This window comes from Chenopodium album, chromosome 21, assembly GCF_948465745.1.
Source record: "Chenopodium album chromosome 21, dcCheAlbu1.1, whole genome shotgun sequence".
NCBI lineage: Eukaryota > Viridiplantae > Streptophyta > Magnoliopsida > Caryophyllales > Amaranthaceae > Chenopodium > Chenopodium album.
This window is the reverse complement of record NC_137854.1, coordinates 8,610,348-8,629,331: the sequence shown is the minus strand read 5'-3', so window position 1 is coordinate 8,629,331 and position 18,984 is coordinate 8,610,348. Positions and strand designations below refer to the sequence as shown.

The window sequence follows — 18,984 nt, the reverse complement described above, 5'->3', positions numbered from 1 at the left end:
CAATTCTGATTTAGTCTCGCGTGAACTTAACAATTTAGCATGATTCAACTTTGAAAATTGACCCAACTCGACTCGACCTCTTCAGACCCGATCCGATCATCCGAATTGACATCTCTAACCCGGATAATCCAAATTACTCGAAGGTTTGGCGATCTAGGGTATAAATGTAACACCGGACACATGGGCTCTACCAAAACTCTTCTTCTGCTGCTACAACCTCTGGGCTTTTGCCTTAGCGTTGCTTGTTTTGGAGACAGCATTCCAATAAGAACTCTCTAGAACACCGTCGCACACAACAGAGTGAGCGAAAACGATGTCGTACGACGAACGATACGAAGGCAACGGCGAAGAAAACGGCTCGCCGGCGCAGCAACACAGCGACGGTCATGGCGGTGCCGCCGATAACCACAACGACTCCAAATCACTGGTACCTTTTTTTCGTTTACATAATTAGATTTTGCTTTTGTTTCTCGCTGTAATTTTTCAATTAATTCGTCGATGAATTAGGGTTTTTTTAAATTGATCTTCACAATTTTTTAGGGTTTAGTAGTTTTTGTTCTCAGTTTGATTCATAATTAAATTAAGGTTATTTAAAACCTTCAATTTATATTGCCGACTTTGCCAGATTCTGGTAATTGTTGTTTGTTAGGGTTTAGAGTTTTTACATTAATTCGAAATATTAGTGAAATTTATGTTAAGGAATTATGTTTTAGTGGAGACTGGAATTAGAATTAAGGATTCATGGATATTGAGTGGAGCAAAAGGGGATTGCTTTGTTTGTAATCTCGGGGTTTTATGCGTCGATTGAGAATAGAATGAGTAGTTCAGCCTTTGCAGAGTTTGGATTGCTGAAAAGATTACTTGGTAGTTGAATTTGAAGCTATTTGGTAAAACAAATTGCTCCCATGTTTGGAATTTATAATGTCGTTATGCATACTATACTATTTTGGAATGTTTGGAAAAAAAAGAAATCACATTTTCAATATGAATGGATTATGTGGTTAGACTATCAAACATAACCGTAGTTGAATAGATGGAGACGGATGGGCTATGAGACCAATATCATAGCTTTATAGGTATCCTAAGAATTACCCCTTATGGGGTTGGGATGGTGTGACAATTCCAGATGGAGGGAGTATCAGTTTGGATTTTCGACTAAACTGCCTCAAGGATATTATGCAAATTACCAACATGATGTCGCTGTTTTCAATTTAATTTTCTCAGCAAAGATGGGGTGTAATTCCATATGCCTTTTATATGTAAGGAGGAATTTTAAATTCTTTGCATTTCAATACTAAGATGGATTTTGCAAGATATTTTGGTTAGTAGATGCGTCACTAGTAATAGAGTATTGAGCTGGAGTATTCTTTTGATTTTGGTATTTCTCATGGTATACTGAAATCCACCTATTTATATCTGACATGGATAGTTTTCATGGTTAAATATTGTATAACTTTTATGGGCTGTTTGTTGCTTTGAATTTTTGTAGACATTCTTGTACTTTATGTATGAAATTTACTAACAATTACATTTTTGCAGCATGACTCACAAAGTCAGGAGGAGTCTACAAGAAGCAGAGAAATGGAAAGGGATAAGGATAGAGACAAAGAAAGAAAGAGGGAGAGGGACAGGGACAGAGACAGAGACAGAGACAGAGACAGAGATAGAGACAAAGATAGAGACCGAGAAAAGAGTAGGGATAGAGACAAAGATAAAGATAAAGATAGAGACCGAGAAAAGAGTAGGGACAGAGATAGGGACAGAGGAGAGCGTGATCGCCATAGGGATCGACAAAGAGATAGGAGCGAGAGAAGGGAGCGCAGCAGGGATGTGGTAGATGAAGATTATCGCCACAGTAGTCGAGATCGTGAAAGGTAAAAGCTTTTAAATGTTAAGCCTAAGTGTGTGAATCAGAATATCAAGTTACTGGTTTCCTTCAAATGCTATTAGTAATGTTTTTACCCTGTTCATTTATCTCATAAAATTTGGATGCAATCATATTTGTAGACGAAGAGATTATGACGATGACCATGAGGATAGGCATAGACGAAGCTCTCGATCTCATTCTAGGGCCAGATCTCATCATAAATCAAGATCACGCTCTCGTTCAAGGTCGAGATCACGTTCACGATCTAAGAGGTAATATTTAAATTTGTGGCGTTTATTGTATTCTGTACTGTTGTGGCCCTTGTGGGTTTCAAGCTGATGTGTGCTGATAATTGTTAGCATTTTGATTTGCTAAAACCAGTAGCTTGGTGCCTAGGGTGTTAATATTATTATTATTATTATTATTATTATTATTATTATTATTATTATTATTATTATTATTATTATTATTATTCGTGTGTGCGCGATTGCTTGTGTGTGTTGGTTGGAAGGGTAGCTGTATAAGGTTACCTCAATGTGAAGCCAATCATTTCCTTTTTATATTATTGTGCGTGTATCTTTTTTAATATACTAGCCTTTTTACGTTATTAAAGTCAGTTAAGAGTTTGCATCTCTTATGTTAAGTGGTGACACTAACCATTGACAATATGAGTTTGTAGTTCAGGCACATATTCAAAGCTTTTCACTTTGGTCTCTTTTGCTTTAAGGAAGATGCTATTGTTTGGTTTATGAATTCATTTTCTGACTATATATGATTATTCACCGTACTTTGAAGTTGTGCGGACAAGTTTGCAATTCTCATTTGATCATTAGATTCTCATTTGTTATATGGAAAGAACTAGAATTCTATACTCTTGAGAATGATTGCAATCTATGAATAGTACTCTGCTGGTGACAGTATGAGTAAGCTTTATATCTGAGATATACATATGGATTCTAATTGGCTTTTGATGGTTGTAGTCATAGTCTTGTTTTAGGATATGTATGATGCCATAATAAGGTTTTGCTTTTGTGACCTCTTATGTCTTGACGAAGTTCTTAGGTCTAATGCTCTTTATTATCTGCTGCTATTTCTTCTACTGGGAAAGAAGCTCTGCTTTTTTTTTTTTTTTTTTTTTTTTGTTTTTTTTTTTTTTTTTTTTTGTTTTCTTGAAAAAGAAAAGAAGCTCTGCTTTTATGTATACAAATGGTCCTTATTTATTTATTTATTTATTTATTTATATTTATTTATGCACTTATGGATTTAAGTGTGTATATGATCTTGTTTTTAGGTTTTAGTATGTTGTCAAAATCCTTGTGAGCAAATTTATTTTGGCTGGTTAACTTAGTATCTCTAGTAGCATTATTTCCATTACTGCCTTGTTACTGATGGACATGATGGTACATATATTGTTTTTCCATGGTATTTCGTGTCTTCCTATTGACTGTTACTGTGTGCTAGCAGTAAAAGGATCAGCGGATTTGACATGGCACCACCAGCTGCGTTGATGACTGCTCCTGCTGTTGGAGGTCTGACTATCTACCTTTACTTTGAACATAGAATTGTGTTTATAACTGTTGCTTCTTTTTTGTTTGCTTTAGTGTGGAAACTTCGTATCAAATTACATGCTTTCATTGGGTAAGCTTATTCATCCACTTTTTATTTGCTATATTGAGCCTGGTGGAGTGTTTGCAGATGGGCGGTAGTGAGTTTTTCATTCTTCACTTTTTATATATTTAGTTAAATAACTCTGGAACTGAAAGATATTTTTCGTTTGTTCTTGTCTTTTGGTGTTTGTTTCTTGTTTGTGTCTTTTGTTTTGTTGTAAGAAGGTAATGTTGGGCTACTTGCCCCACTGTGCTGACATTGGGTGTGAGCCGACTTCTGTAGCTTTAATGTACAAGGAAGAACCAATGCTCAGGTTGGGTTTTGTTCATTTTTAACTGGCGCCTTATGCGTGTTTCTGTAGTCTTTATTATTACTTCTTGCAAATAGATCTGCCTTCTGCAATTTCTACTTTTGTCAAATTTCTATAGAAAAGATAGCGAACATGTAACTAGGGAAGTTTTATATTTGAAAGAATGTCAATATCAACTTATGACAAATCGAATCGAATGTGTTTTTCTTTTCCTTTTTTTTTTTTTTTATTTATCTTAACAAGTTGAAAAGGATATTGGTCTGTTATTTTGACTACCAATGTATGTGGTGCCTCTATAGAAAAATGACAGTTTTGTATCCAATACAGGCCCAGTCACGACAGCTTCTGTTCCTGGGGTATTTCCCAACATGTTTCCTTTAACATCAGGGCCGGTATGTATTTTATTTGAAAAGTTATATAAATGTGTAGTTTTTCTACCCTTTTCCCCTCATTTTTATTTTGTTTGTAGATGCAGCTTGGAACTCTCCCTATCATGCCTGTACAAGCAATGACTCAGCAGGTGTGTTGGGAATCTTGTGATGTTTTTGATATCTTGTCATTAGCTCATGCATCATCGTTCTATACATCTTAAATTTGATGATTGGATTAAATACGCAGGCTACTAGGCATGCTCGGCGGGTTTATGTTGGAGGATTACCTCCAGAAGCTAATGAACAGGTTTTCTATCTTCACTATTGTCATTTTGTTCATCCTTTATCCCCATGCTACTATAATTTGATTGTTATCTTGTCTCATTTTTGTTTTGCTGCAGTCTGTGGCTATCTATTTCAGCCATGTTATGGCCTCAATTGGAGGAAATACTGCAGGCCCAGGTAGGAAATCAATGAACAATGAAAGTGACTAGTATTCTGTCTCAATAATTAGATTTTTTTATTTTGAATGATTAATCATATTATAACTTGTGCATATTCAGGTGATGCTGTGGTTAACGTGTATATTAATCACGAAAAGAAGTTTGCTTTTGTGGAGATGAGATCTGTGGAGGAAGCTAGTAACGCTATGGCGCTAGATGGTATTATATTCGAGGTAATCCATCTGCCTTTCTTGATATACTATTATTGTACTGGTTCTCGTATCCATGTCACCATGACGGTGTGTTTCTTTTATTACAAGAAGTGGAACTTTTTATGTATGTCAGTTTGTGTGATTGTTGGGCAGGGGAGAGGTGTTGTATATTGATTGTACTACTCACTCTACATTTTATGCTCTTGCTATTGCAGGGTACTCCGGTTAAGGTCAGGAGACCCAGTGACTACAACCCATCACTTGCTGCAGCACTTGGTCCAAGTCAGCCTAATCCAAACCTAAACCTGGCTGCTGTTGGTTTGACTCCAGGTTCTGCAGGGGGTCTTGAGGGTCCTGACAGGATATTTGTGGGTGGACTTCCCTATTACTTTACTGAGTCTCAAGTGCGAGAGTTGTTAGAATCCTTTGGAGCACTCCGAGGATTTGATCTTGTTAAGGACAGAGAAACTGGAAATTCAAAAGGCTATGCATTTTGTGTGTACCAAGATCTGTCTGTTACAGATATTGTTTGTCAAGCACTTAATGGAATCAAAATGGGGGATAAAACCCTCACTGTCAGGCGTGCAAACCAGGGTACTCAACAACCAAAGCCTGAGCAAGAGAGTGTATACATGCACGCGCAGCAGCAGATTGCACTGCAGGTTATTTTTATGGTCCATGTTTTATTTATCCTATTAATTCTATAGTAGCTGTATTTGCGGCTAGGTTTAATCTGCCTGGATCTTGTACAGTGAATTCTTGTGAGATGAATAAATTACTGCTAGTTTCACCCTTATGTTGGCACACGGATGACAGTATCATTTGAAAGGCCATCTTATCCTGTGGCAATACTTCCGTATTGGTGCCACAATCTTTTGTCTGCTCGAGTTTGAGCAGCAGTCTATAGCAGGATTATTTTATCTGACTAGTCTCTTACCTTTGCAGAAAATGATACTGCAACCTGGTGGTCTTCCCACTAAGGTTGTGTGCTTAACAAACTGTGTAAATCTGGATGAGCTTAGAGATGATGAGGAGTTTGAAGATATCTTTGAAGATATGAGACAAGAGGGAGAAAGATTTGGTACTAGACTCAAACTGCTTGGATTATTTTTTATTTTCTTTTTCTCGCCATCCACATAGTGTAAATTTTGTCTATGGTGTATAGAGTATATTGCCATATTCTACTATGAAGACTAGTGGCTATTAATCTGAAAGGTTCCATATATCTCTGTTTCATTGTGTATTTCCCCTCCATCTTTGCAGGTTCTTTACTAAGCGTTGTCATCCCCAGGCCACATCCAAATGGAGAGCCATCACCTGGGCTTGGAAAGGTTAGTTTAGTGTAATGTCACATTGACATTATGAATGATTTATGTTTGTGTTTAATCATTGTATTGTTGTCCCTCCATTTTTGTTCAAGTGTGGCCTTTTAAGGTTGGGCAAACAACTTTAATGTGTTAGTTAATGTTACAATAAATAAATTGACTAGTAACAATTATTACTAAAATTGATATTTTAGTCATTTTATGTGAGTCATAATATGTAACAAGAAGAGTTAAGGACGCAAAATATTACCTTGCTTCCTCTAAGAAAGCTCCTTCCTTATTTGATATAATGACGTAGTTGATACTTTGCAATGGAACATTCTGATATGGCCTATAATAATGTAAAACTAAGAATGACCTAATGTTGTCACAATTGAAGAATGATCTCATGTTTATGCTACCGAGGGTGTGAGTTTCATTCGTTTGCTGTTTTTTTTTATAACTTTTTTTAAAATTTATTTCTTTCTTCTTCCCCAGGTGTTTCTGGAGTATGCAGATATAGAGAGTTCTTCAAAGGCAAGAGCTGGAATGAATGGAAGAAAGTTTGGTGGCAAAGAAGTTGTGGCTACATTTTACCCGGAAAACAAATATGCAGAGGCACAATATGATGGCTGAAGATATGATAGGATTGACATCCTTTTATTTTTGGTTTCTGTTCAATTTAGTAATTGAATCACATGTAGATTTTCGTTAGGCTGCTGAGATTGTAGATGTTCCTATTCTTACCGTTTTGTACTTAATGGGGTTTATTTTGTACCTGCTAAATAGGACTGCTGTTTTTTTTACAGCTAGATGCTAGTAAATTTGATGCTATCATCCTCTTTTACCTTAAAATGTAGATGAATGATTTTGCTTGTTATGCGAAGATTCTGTAGTTACAGAGTCTCTGGAAATCTGCTGAAATGTGTGTGCTAGCCTGTTAGGCCATATCTGAACAGGAAATTGGTTTGGATTAGATGTGAAATGGTATAATTTTATACAGCTATTGGTTGAATGGTTTCTGAGTTTGCTGCTCAAATTTTCTGCCATGTTTGTAACACATCTGCAGGCTAGCTTAATTTGGTGATGGTACTAATGGTATTGTATTGTATAAGTGAGTTTAGGGTACCTTGGTTGTTGTGTGCCCTCTCTTCTACCCAAGCCATTGCCATTCATTGCTTTATCCACCAAAGCTTCTTCGATGACCAAGTCTCTCTCACTAATTTGTATTGATTGCACAGTCTACCTATCTCTTATTTGCACTCTTTCTTGTCGAATTACTTTCAATTGCTGGAAATTTTTAGTTGCTCATAAAACCATGGTCTACCCTAAATATATGAACTTGTTTAAATCAAAATCCTAGGTCATACATTTATAGTTTTGACCCAACTTACGTGTCATGGAATTGCTAGTTTGATCGGTGGCTAGTTGATTTTGTCTTTTTGTGCGATGTCAGTCGCTCTTATATTAGATTATTACTCACAAACAGAGGTTCAATTTGATTTCGAATTGACCATGTAATGATTATGAGGGAAAAAGAGAATGTTGATATAATTGAATAATGGAGGATTAATTTAGCTCAATTAGAAGATAGAGTGTCCATTCTACACTTAGATGTCAAATTATCATACTAACTATTTTGTGCGATTTCCTCATGAACGCATGAGCACATGGGGAGGAGAATGTGAGATGTGTAAGCAGGACATAACTACTTGTAAAATTACTTGAACCTTGACAAAAATCTCTGAACTCCTCCCTGTTTTTGACACAATTAGGCCTTAAACTCTAAACCCCTCTTTCTTTTTCTTCACCTCTTCATCCCTCCTAAAACACCTCCATTGTTGCAGAAAAACCTCTCAAACTCCAACAAAAATGTCATTCTCTCGCTCAATTCGACTCGTTCGTCAACTCTCAACCACCACCACCACCACCAACCCCACCTCTTCAATTTCAATCTCCAAAGCAAAATTCAAGCTCAGAGCAGAACACGACCCGGATAAAGCCCTACAAATCTACTCCTCTGTTTCCGACCATTACACTTCCCCTGTTTCCTCTCGTTATGCCCAGGAACTCACTGTTCAACGTCTCGCCAAAGCTCGCCGCTTTTCCGACATTGAAGCTCTCATTGAATCCCACAAAAAAACTCCCCAAATTACCCAAGAACCATTTTTGTGTTCTTTGATTCGATGTTATGGGAAAGCAGGTATGTTTGATCATGCCCTTAATACTTTTAATCAAATGGATGAACTGGGTACTCCTAGAACTGCGCTTTCTTTTAATGCTTTGCTTGCTGCTTGTAATCATTCTAAGTTGTATGATAATGTACCCCAACTGTTCGACGAAATGCCTAAGAGACATGGGTTTGTTCCTAATGAGGTTTCTTATGGGATTTTGATTAGGAGTTTTTGTGGGAAGGGTGATCCTGAATTGGCTTTGAAAACTTTAGAGGAAATGGAGGAGAAGGGTGTTGAGGTTACTGCTGTTGCTTTTACTACTATTTATGATGCATTTTGTAAGAAAGGGATGAGTGATGAGGCTGAGCGCATTTGGAATGAGATGGTGAATAAGGGGTGTTTGATTGATGCTGCGGCGTATAATGTAAGGATTGGTCATGCTTATGGCGGCGAGCCTGAGGATGTGATGCGGTTGATTGAAGACATGGCTGCGGCGGGGTTGCAACCGGATGCTATTAGTTATAATTATTTGTTGACTTGTTATTGTAGAAATGGGAGGATGGATGAGGCTATGAAACTTTATCTAGAGTTGGATGCTAGTGGGTTTAAACCGAAAGCTGCAACGTTTAGGACTTTAGTTCATTATCTATGTAAGAATGAAGAGTTTGGGAAAGGTTATGATGTGTTTAAGCGTAGTGTATTTCATAATAAGATCCCGGATTTCGCTACTTTGAAGGTTTTGGTGGAAGGGTTGGTGGCTAAGAACAACAAGAAGGATGCTAAGGGATTGATTCGGACTGTTAAGAAGAAGTTCCCGTCTAATGTTTTGAATGCTTGGAAGAAAATTGAGGTTGAACTTGGTTTGGTATCACAAGAATCTGCTGCTACTATGCCTGAAGTGAAAGAGGCTGCAAAATAGTGGTCCTCTGGAGACGTTAAGGGTTAGAATTAGTGTGGCTAGAGCAAATACAAATTTCATGTGACCTTAATTGAGGAAGGGCACATGAAATTAGATACGGCCAATACAGGATAATAGGATATGATTGCGACAATGATCAAACAACTGTGCAGATTTCTCATTTATGATTTCTGGAGAAGGTCTTTGATTTTGAAGTAGACCGCAGTCCGCAGCTATGATTTTTGACCCAAGTTATGTATTTACTTCCCCACTTTCCCTTTGACAGAACAGGATTTGAACGGTTCCTTTTACCTCAATTTTGTACGATTTTGAGGCTTCAGCTTTCCTGAAGTCCATTGTAAGGCATAATGATAAATATCATGTCATTTTTTAACAGGCAATGCAATAATTTTTATAGTTATCTTTTCCCATCTTGCTCCATTTCTATTTTGAATATAATTGAAGCTTACTTTATTTGGCGATTCTCAGTTCCCAACGCTACTAAATGTTGTTTTACTACACTTTGTGCTTTTTTAAATGTATCTTGAAATTTCTCATGAAGATTTGACTGATTCTATCTTTGGTTATGGATTTACAATGCTTTTATAAGCGTGTCTTGAAACACAGAATATGGTTTGTTTCTCAAGAAGATTAACTGATTGTCTGATTCTATCTTTGGTTATGCATTTGCGACTACTGAGCTAACTTTTCTCAGTCTTTTAAACTTATCTCAATCCTACTATTTGGCTTCTGTGGAGTTGCCTGTTGGTATCAGAAGAAATTGCTTTAGATAGTTTCTGGCTGAGTTGCTGGACATAGCTGAATAACTTTTTTCTGGTGAGTTCTATGTCAAACTTAATGCAATATACTTGTACTGTTGCACATCTCATTTAGACGAATCAAATACTGGGGTAGTGATTTTCTAAGTTTACTGCTCTATCTGAAGAGATCATAGCTGTGCACCAGGAGATGGTTTCCTTCCATTTCCACAATTTGATGTAGCTTTGACATGGTTTCTACTGATACACCAAAAACTATTCAAGCTGATGAACTTGCAATTCTAATTATCAGTTTTTCTAAACAGGTGATGCTTTTATATTTGAAGGTATAATTTTCAGGCACCGTAGTCTATGTCCTGGCGTTGGTTTCTTTCAATCTCCTTGTATTAAGGGGCCTTTGGGTTGAGTTCTGCACCAGTTCTGTAGATTTTACAAAGCGTGATTGTGATTTATTGCATCAGTCAGTAATCTCAGTATGCAGTAGATGATTTCGATACGAGGATATTTGATTGAGATTGGACTGTTACGGATGGAAAGCTAATTTGGAGGTATAGACATCTTCTGCACATCCTTAGGAAACAATGTACTAGTATATTTCAATATTCTTTCTCATCCTCGAATTTCCTAGAACTTCCTTAGAGCCGTTTTTTTAGTCATGGGCTTGAAAATGCAGTAATACAAGGATGCAGAGAGCAGTCCGATCCAGATGTCAGTGTTCAGTGTTTATGCTGTTATGCAGGTGAACTTGATCCTCAGGTTCGCTATTGCTGCCTATTCTAAGCTTGTTTTCTCTAGTTATTTGCTACCCTAATCTGATATTCATAGTTTACATGCCTGTATCCTCAATTGAAGTGAACGTTTATTCTAAACCCCAATCTCCTAGGAAATACCTATATTCTTTTGCATAATTATGCAAAATCTCATTGAGCTGACTGTCAATTTGTCGCCACCAAGCTGATAAACGAGCAGGTATGGAAAGTTCGGTTCATGCTATCCTTTCAAATGGGAGGATGCATCAGCTCCATTTATCTTTCCTTGGTTTGTATGTCAAGTTGCTTCTCCTTTTGGATTCAAGATTTTACTGTCTCGTTCCTATAAACAAAATGCCATTAGAGCGTTCGTTCTGTTGCTTCACTTGCAAAATGCTTTTGAGCAAATTCCAACAAAATGTCGTTCAAATCAGTTTGAGGGCTGATTTCAACAAAATAAGTTAAGTTTGACAAAAACACAAGATTAATATGGAAAACAGAAATGGTAGTAAAACCATAACAGCATAACACTACAACACATTATGACTATTTAGGCCCTCTTCTCTTCACCTTAAAAAAATAATATTAAGTAAAAATAATTTCAGTTCAGTAAAAATAAGTTCAGTTCAGTAAAAATAATTTCAGTTCAGTAAAAATAAGTTCAGTTCAGTAAAATTTAGTTTTCTTAAAGAAGAATTATAATAGAAAATCAGTAAAAATAAGGAAAAATTGACTTTTACTACCTGTTAAAAACGCGATTTCACTTTTGCTACCTATGAAAACTTTTATTTTATTTTACTACCTATCAAATCCCGTTTTTTAAATTTCGCTACCAGTTAACGGAATCCGTTTATAATTCCGTTAGTGAGATCAAGCCACCCTCATTACCACCTTCCGGCCACCACTCCCTCCTTAGCCACCCTAAATGCCTCCCCGTCAGCCACCAAAAAAAAATAAAAAAATAAAAAAGAAAACCAGACACCCCTCCACCCCTCCCCTAACTTGCCACCCCTTCCCTCCCCCCTGCCGGCGGCCGGCGCCGGCGCAAACCCATTCCCCTCCCTTTCCCCCACCCTACGCAGCCCCCTTCCCTTCTCCCCCCGTTCTCGCTGCCCCGATCCCCACCCCAAACTGAAATCCCCCACCTTATTTTCCCTCCCTCCACCGGAATCCGCCCCTAGCCCTATTTTCCCCACCGAAATCGACCCCCCCTCCCCTTCCCCTATCGTTTTCGGCCTCCCCTTACCCTAAACCACCACCCCACAACCACCAAAAACGAATCCAAATTCGTTTTTGGTGGTTGTGGGGTGGTGGTTTAGGGTTAGGGGAGGCAGAAAACGGTAGGGGAAGGGGAGGGGGGTCGATTTCAGTGAGGGGGAACGGGGCTGGGGGCGGATTCCGGTGGGGGAAGGGGAAAGGGGGGTGGTTTTGCTTCATGGGGTCGGGGCTGGGTGGGGGAAAGGGGGGTCGGGGCTGCGTAGGGGTGGGGGAAGGGGGGCTAGGTGGGTTCCGGCGCCGGCGCCGGCCGAAACTATGGGTGCCGGCCGCCGGCAGGGGGGGAGAGAAGGGGTGGCAGGGGGTTGCTGGTTTTTTTTTTTTTTTTTTAATTTTTTATTATTTTTTTAAAAGAAATTATAAACTTAACGGAACCCTAACAGATTCCGTTAACGGGTAGCAAAATTAAAAAAATGTGCATATGTTAGGTAGTAAAATAAAATAAAAGTTTTGATGGGTAGCAAAATTGAAATCGAGTTGTTTCACAGGTAGCAAAAGTCAAAAAATCCTAAAAATAATTTCAGTTCAGTAAAAATAATTTCAGTTCAGTAAAATTAAGTTCAGTTCAGTAAAAATAAGTTCAGTTCAGTAAAAATAATTTCAGTTCAGCAAAATTAAGGTGAATCAAACAGGGCCTTAGTGATACTTAGTACTAATTATATTTTATTGTATAAGAAGTATTAAATAATTTTAGGCAATGAAGGAGACTCACTTGAGAATACTTTGTACCAAGTTTAAAGCGATTTTTTTTCACCTAGAGTATTACTATTTTTCTTTCATGAAAGAGAGAAGCAAGCCCCTAAACGAGAAAGCAAACAAACATAACACAAGAAAAAAAAAAGAAGAAGAATATTATTATCAATAAATAACCATACGACATCCACAATAATAATAAAGATTTGTAAACTATTGGTCTAAAGAAGATAACATAATTTTTACAATCAAAATCATAACTATTTTGCATAGGAAAACTTTTATATACACACGGTTTTCAGTAATTTACTGAACAACGGGTTCACTTTTGTCAAATTTATTGTCACTTTTGTCAAATTTATCAATTAAGCATAAATAACTCTTATATATGTCAGAACAACTTTTGTGCATTTTTGTATAACTTTTGCGCATTTTATTGTTACTTTATAACGGATGGTCAGTAATTTACTGAACATCCGTTTTATTTAAAAGTTTGTCTTTTGCATATAGGACATAACAAGAAATGAATACAAATTAAAGACAAAGTCAAAGGCTAAACACTAGGCACCATACTAGAACAAGACTCACTACCTAACTACTTAAACCCTATAATAAAACAACACGTAGATTCAACCCAACTACTTCAAAAATTGTCATCTTTTGAGTCGAATACACCTCAAACCTAGCTAAACAATCAACGACTCGATTAACTTCTCTCTAACAACAACTCATTATAATTTCTCATCTTTACCGTCACGAATCTCACAACTGAAATTTATTAAATGGAACCGAACTAAAACCTAAATTCAACTAAAGTAAAAAATTCTATTGAGAAGTCCAAAATACAAGTCTTACACTTGTGTTTAAGTGTTTTTTTTTTTTTTACCAACAAAATCAATTATAATTTTCATATTCAACCGCCATATACATAATTAAAAAGTATTTATATCATTTGGGTTAAAAACCTTAAACCCTCAATCAAAAATTCTCTTTTCTTTCTCCCTCCCAAAGTTCCCCGGTAACCGGTGAATCTTTCCGAAATTCAGAAATTTAAGGAGAGAGAAAGTGAAAAATGACGACGAGAATAGCTCCGGGAGTAGGAGCCAATCTTCTGGGTCAACATTCTGCTGAGAGAAATCAAGATGCTACCGCTTACGTCGGTAACCTTGATGCCCAGGTTCTTCTTCCCTTTCTAGGGTTTCTTTTTATTTTTCATTTAATTTTTTTTTATGAATTGATTTTGCTTCCATTTTTACTACTTTGATAGTTTCTAACTAGGTCAGATTTCAATTCGTGTATTAAATATTATAATTAATAATCTTGTGAGTGAGCTTAATCGAGTAAGTATTTTGTAATTTCCCACTTAGTTTATTGTAATTGTGAACAATTTTATGGTTACTGAATTTATGGGGATGCTAATAAGAGATTTAAGTTTGATATGCAGTAATATTTTCAGTTTTTTTTTTTTTTTGTTGTAATTGTGATTTTGATTTGGTCTATAGTTCATAGCTTGTTACAAACCATCTTGTTTCTGCTTGGGGAGGGATGGAGGGGAGTTTAAATTTGCTTGATTTTTGAACTATTGCAACTTTGAAACATATGGCGATGTTCTATAATGCTGGAGGAATTCGGAAGTATGATTTGTGTAATTCATTTTAGGGGTTTGGGAATTTAATGTATCCTAAGTTACAAACTTAAAATAAGGAAAAGAATGGCAATGCAATCACTTGATAGTGAACCTTTTTTAACTTAGAATTTAGATTAATTTTAAGGTATATTAAGAGTGGAGGAATTTACCGGAGAATTGTAAGCTCGGTAGCTAAGCTTTGCGATTGTAACCGATTGGGGAAAGTGAGTGAAAAGAGATCTGAGAAAGAACCCAGTTAACCCTCTAGTAAGACTGTAAAACAGTAAAAGGTATATGACTTAAAAAAAGACGAATGGTTACAAGTAATATGCAACAGACTTCCCTGCCATATTAGAAATTTGCAGTGACCATTGACACAATTGGCCCCTGTTGTTCTGAACCGGTTTGCTCTGTAAGGATCTCTAGGGATTGCTTTATTCCTTATCCCCTGAGCTGCCTCTGTATTTGATACGCGGTTTGGGGTTTATCTTGTGTCGGATAGTGTGGATATAGGAATTAATAGTTTACTATAAGTGAACTTCAAAGTATGGAGGAAATAACTATTTTTCCGAGAGTAACATTGTTTTGTATTGATTGAATTATCATGCAAAATACTATGCACTGATCATCCTTGGCTGTTATGCTGTAGGTATCTGAAGAATTGCTGTGGGAATTGTTTGTTCAAGCAGGCCCTGTTGGTAATTTTTGTACAAGTCATATTTTTTGGTTTTCTGATGACTGAATCTTGTATGAATAACTATATTTTAATCTTCTCTGCAGTGAATGTCTATGTGCCAAAAGATAGAGTAACAAACCTCCATCAAGGCTATGGGTTCGTAGAATTCCGAAGTGAAGAAGATGCTGATTATGTATGCCCTTTTTTTCCTTAGTAACTTTTATTGTCACCTCTGATGTGTTTGACAATGATTTAAGTTGTATTTAGTTAATCATATTTGTGATCCTGCCCTAATATCTTTCTCTATAATGCAGGCAATCAAAGTTCTTAATATGATCAAGCTTTATGGGAAACCTATACGTGTAAATAAGGTATCCTGATTCTGGACCTTTTTTTCATTGCGTGACATAGTTAAATGGGGGTTTTTTTTTTTTTTTTAATTATCCGCGTAAGGATATCTATGATTCTATGTTAGAGTATTCAGATCTGCGAAGTTCAAATGTTTAACCCTATATGTTTTTTCCACTATGCCCTCTTACAGGCTTCTCAAGACAAAAAGAGCTTGGATGTTGGAGCAAATCTCTTTGTTGGGAATCTGGACCCTGTAAGACCTATTGTTACTTTGCTTTTCAATACACTTAACTTGCTGTCTTTGCTGCCATAATCATATGTATTGTGACACAAATGATTTCTGTCACCTCCCTCTTTCTTTATCATGTGACATTAAGATATTTTCTTCCCTCTTTTTGTAGGATGTGGATGAGAAACTTCTTTATGATACTTTCAGTGCGTTTGGAGTTATTGTTACAAATCCAAAGGTAATACTTCATTCTACCTTTGTGGTTTACCCTGTAGAGCTGCTCATTAACTGTAGATTTTGGCAACTTGCAATTTCATCTGTGAAAATTTTGTATTAGAATATGTTCTTCATGGACTTCGTGATTGATTCTAGCTTCCTAAGTTTTGTCCTGTATGTACCAATTGCTTGTATGATCAACATAGAAGTCTGCATTTGTCTTAATCTCTGGTACTAACATAGAAATTGGATATACTCATGCTAGATTAGCACTTGCTGCCTTCGTCATTCTCTGTGCTTTGGCTATCTGTCATCAGCCTTCTAGCTTTAGAAATTTCTTTGAATTATAATTTCTTTTTTCTACATTCGAGTGCTTTTAATGCTTGAGACAATTTTCTGGAACAACTTTCCTTGATCTGTATCTTTTTTGAAAAAGGAGGGATGCTTATTGCTCAAAACCCCTTGTGTGTTTATCACTTTAGTATAGTCATGCAGTTTTTCTTATGATCCTGCTTATCTAGCTATAGCCAAACATAATAATTAAACTTGCGATCCTCTACAACATACCAACAAGATCTTACGTATTGCGTCTCTCATGAGGTTCCCACCTTTAGTAGTTGTCATCTTTATCATTTTATTTAGTGTTTGGTTATGGTTTCTACTTGACCTTTATCACTTGCAAAGAGGTGGTTATGGTTTCTACTTGACCTTTGATTGTAACCTCTGTTTCAACATTAACCAAGTATTGGAGAAAGTAGTGGGCCTGATATCCTACAAATCCTAAGATCACCATTTTTTTGTAAGGAATGCCTGCCTCAGTAAGAAACTAAGAATTTTAATTCTCACACACCTTGCTGAAAGTTTGTTATATTTGGCTTGCCATTTACTGTAAAATTAGAAACATTGGTAAGTGATGTAAGCTAACCACATATATACTGTTTCTAGTTATCTTTCTTATGGAGTCCAGAAAAAAATGGAGAAATTTGTTTTAAGGCTAGAGATGACTCAATCTTGACAGGTGTCTTTCACATGCTATGAATATTAATTTAGCTTTCGTTTGCAGATTATGAGAGATCCAGAAACAGGAAATTCCCGTGGCTTTGGATTCATTAGTTATGATTCTTTCGAGGCATCTGATGCAGCTATTGAGGTATGTACTGCCACTATAGAACTTTGCTCATATATCAGTCTAAGAAATTGGATACGTGGCGGCTTCTCTCTCTCTCTCTCTTTTTTTTTTTTTTTTTTTTTTTTTCTATGGCATTAGTTTATGTTTGGGCTTTAACTTGACAACCTTTTTGGAATTGCAGGCAATGAATGGTCAATATCTTTGTAATCGTCAAATTACAGTATCCTATGCATACAAGAAAGATACAAAGGGGGAGAGGCATGGCACTCCCGCAGGTCAGGTTTCATTGCTCAGTGCCTCAGTATATAATGTCCATAGTAATTCATAATACACCAGATATTTAACATGTTCTATCTTTTGATAAAATGCAGAGAGAGTTCTCGCTGCAAGCAATCCAGGTACTCAGAAAAGCAGACCTCACACCCTGTTTGCAAGTGGTCCCCCAACCCTTCCTCAAGCCAATGGTGCTGTACCTACTCCTACTGCTCCACGGCCTCTTGCAAACGGTGCAGTCCCACCGAGTCCCATGCCCCAATTCCGTCCTCCACCACCCCCACTTGTAGGATCATTCCCCCCTCCACCAATGCAGATGGCCAACACTTGGCAGGGGCAGCCGCAACAGCAAGGTCAAGGGCCACCCTCGATGCCCCCACCACCACCACAATACAGGCCTGCACCGCCACCAAACATGATGCCACCCCCTCCCCCTCAGGCAGGCCAAGGGTATGCAAGGCCACCTCCCCCAATGTCAATGGGGGGTCCACCTGGTTGGAGGCCACCACCTCCACCTCAGCAAATGGCTGGCAGGCCGCCTTACCAGCAACAATATTCAATGCCGCCTCCACCACCTCCATCAGGTTAATATGTTGAGATGTTAAAATTTGGATACCTAAAATTTTTGTCCTTGCTGTATAGCATTAGGTACAAATTTATTGTTATGATGTTCACTTTTAATAGAGTTAGAAACTTACTTTTCTAGTGATTTATTTTCTGGATTACTTCATGCAACGCAAGAAAAGCAGTAAGTTTCAAATTTGACGATCTTTTACTCCACAGTATCTCTTTGGCTCAAGACACTTCAAGAGCCACCCTAATCCCTTGAATATTGAGTTATTAGTAGAAGTGAATAATTAAAAATAAAACATACGTTAATAAAGGAAATATACTTGTTAACTCGTGTAATCCATTGAGATAATTCTACAACGATGCAAATGTTTATCAATTTAACAGTATCATGTTTGAAGAAGGAAAACTAGGTTTCTGTTTCTAATCTTGATTATCATGGGGCAAACTTGTCATTTCTAGTGTAAAGTGAAGGTTAATTTTGTCATTATGTCTTTTCCTCTTCCTTCAATTCATCTCCTCTACCTTCCTTTGATTCTTCATCTCCTTCCACCTTTGATTCTTTTTACTCCCCTGACCCCCACATACCTTCCACCGACACCACCATTTCCAACATTTTGGACACCGCCATATCTAACACCGACAGTTTTACACCTTTATCTTCTTCGTCTCCACCGATACTGACATCACCATTTCCAGGGGCGGTTTTTCCGTTATATCAAACGAAAAAATTAAGAAAAAAGGGAGAAGTAAAGGGCATGGTAAACCAAAAGAGTAAGTGAGTTTTCCCCCTTCATTGAAACCAAGTTTTCCATTCTTGAGTTGCTTGTCAGCTTTCTCCATTAACGATGAAGAAATAATGTCCACTATCAGAGTTACTGTAAGGGATATGACAGATAAACATGACTTTTTTTTTTAATATATATGTGCAATTATAATACACGAAATCGGAGCGATTTAGGATGTGTCGGGAGCTGGTGTTGGAATTTCACAGAACACTACAGGATGAATCCCGAGATCATATAATATTGTGTGACTCATATATGACCATTATCCGGCGACGTAAAGGTCCCGTGAAAGCTTATAGCCAATACAAGAGGCATGTACGAAAACGGGTAAAATGACCATTTAAAGGCAAATTGGATGGTTCCACCCACCAATCAAACTCTCGGAGGGTATTAGGGACCATGGTAAACATCTCGACAATTATTATTTTCGGCCAAAAAAGGT

At 37.2% G+C, this 18,984-nt stretch overlaps 2 protein-coding genes and 1 pseudogene across 3 annotated transcripts; all 3 read left to right on the top strand.

Moving 5' to 3' along the window:
• Positions 1-191: 191 nt before the first annotated feature.
• Positions 192-7,058, top strand: LOC145602866 (splicing factor U2af large subunit A-like). 2 transcript variants are annotated; one of them, XM_081659018.1, is made up of 13 exons: positions 192-427; positions 1,540-1,874; positions 2,008-2,139; positions 3,332-3,396; positions 4,113-4,177; positions 4,261-4,305; positions 4,404-4,463; positions 4,558-4,618; positions 4,720-4,832; positions 5,027-5,473; positions 5,757-5,892; positions 6,075-6,142; positions 6,614-7,058. In XM_081659018.1, exons 1-13 carry the CDS (start codon positions 314-316, stop codon positions 6,749-6,751), a joined length of 1,779 nt encoding a protein of 592 aa, XP_081515144.1. In that variant the 5' UTR covers positions 192-313; the 3' UTR covers positions 6,752-7,058. The 2 variants fall into 2 exon arrangements, with proteins under 2 accessions (XP_081515144.1, XP_081515143.1); XM_081659017.1 differs by having other exon boundaries at positions 4,255-4,305; positions 6,614-7,057.
• Positions 7,059-7,899: 841 nt separating this feature from the next.
• On the top strand, positions 7,900-9,610 carry LOC145602514 (small ribosomal subunit protein mL103 (rPPR7) pseudogene; annotated as a pseudogene).
• Positions 9,611-13,649: 4,039 nt separating this feature from the next.
• On the top strand, positions 13,650-17,958 carry LOC145601997 (uncharacterized). The gene is made up of 9 exons (XM_081658106.1): positions 13,650-13,860; positions 14,960-15,008; positions 15,091-15,179; positions 15,301-15,357; positions 15,528-15,590; positions 15,739-15,804; positions 16,846-16,932; positions 17,093-17,186; positions 17,283-17,958. The coding sequence occupies exons 1-9, from the start codon at positions 13,756-13,758 to the stop codon at positions 17,771-17,773; spliced, it is 1,101 nt and encodes a 366-aa protein (XP_081514232.1). The 5' UTR covers positions 13,650-13,755; the 3' UTR covers positions 17,774-17,958.
• Positions 17,959-18,984: the final 1,026 nt, after the last annotated feature.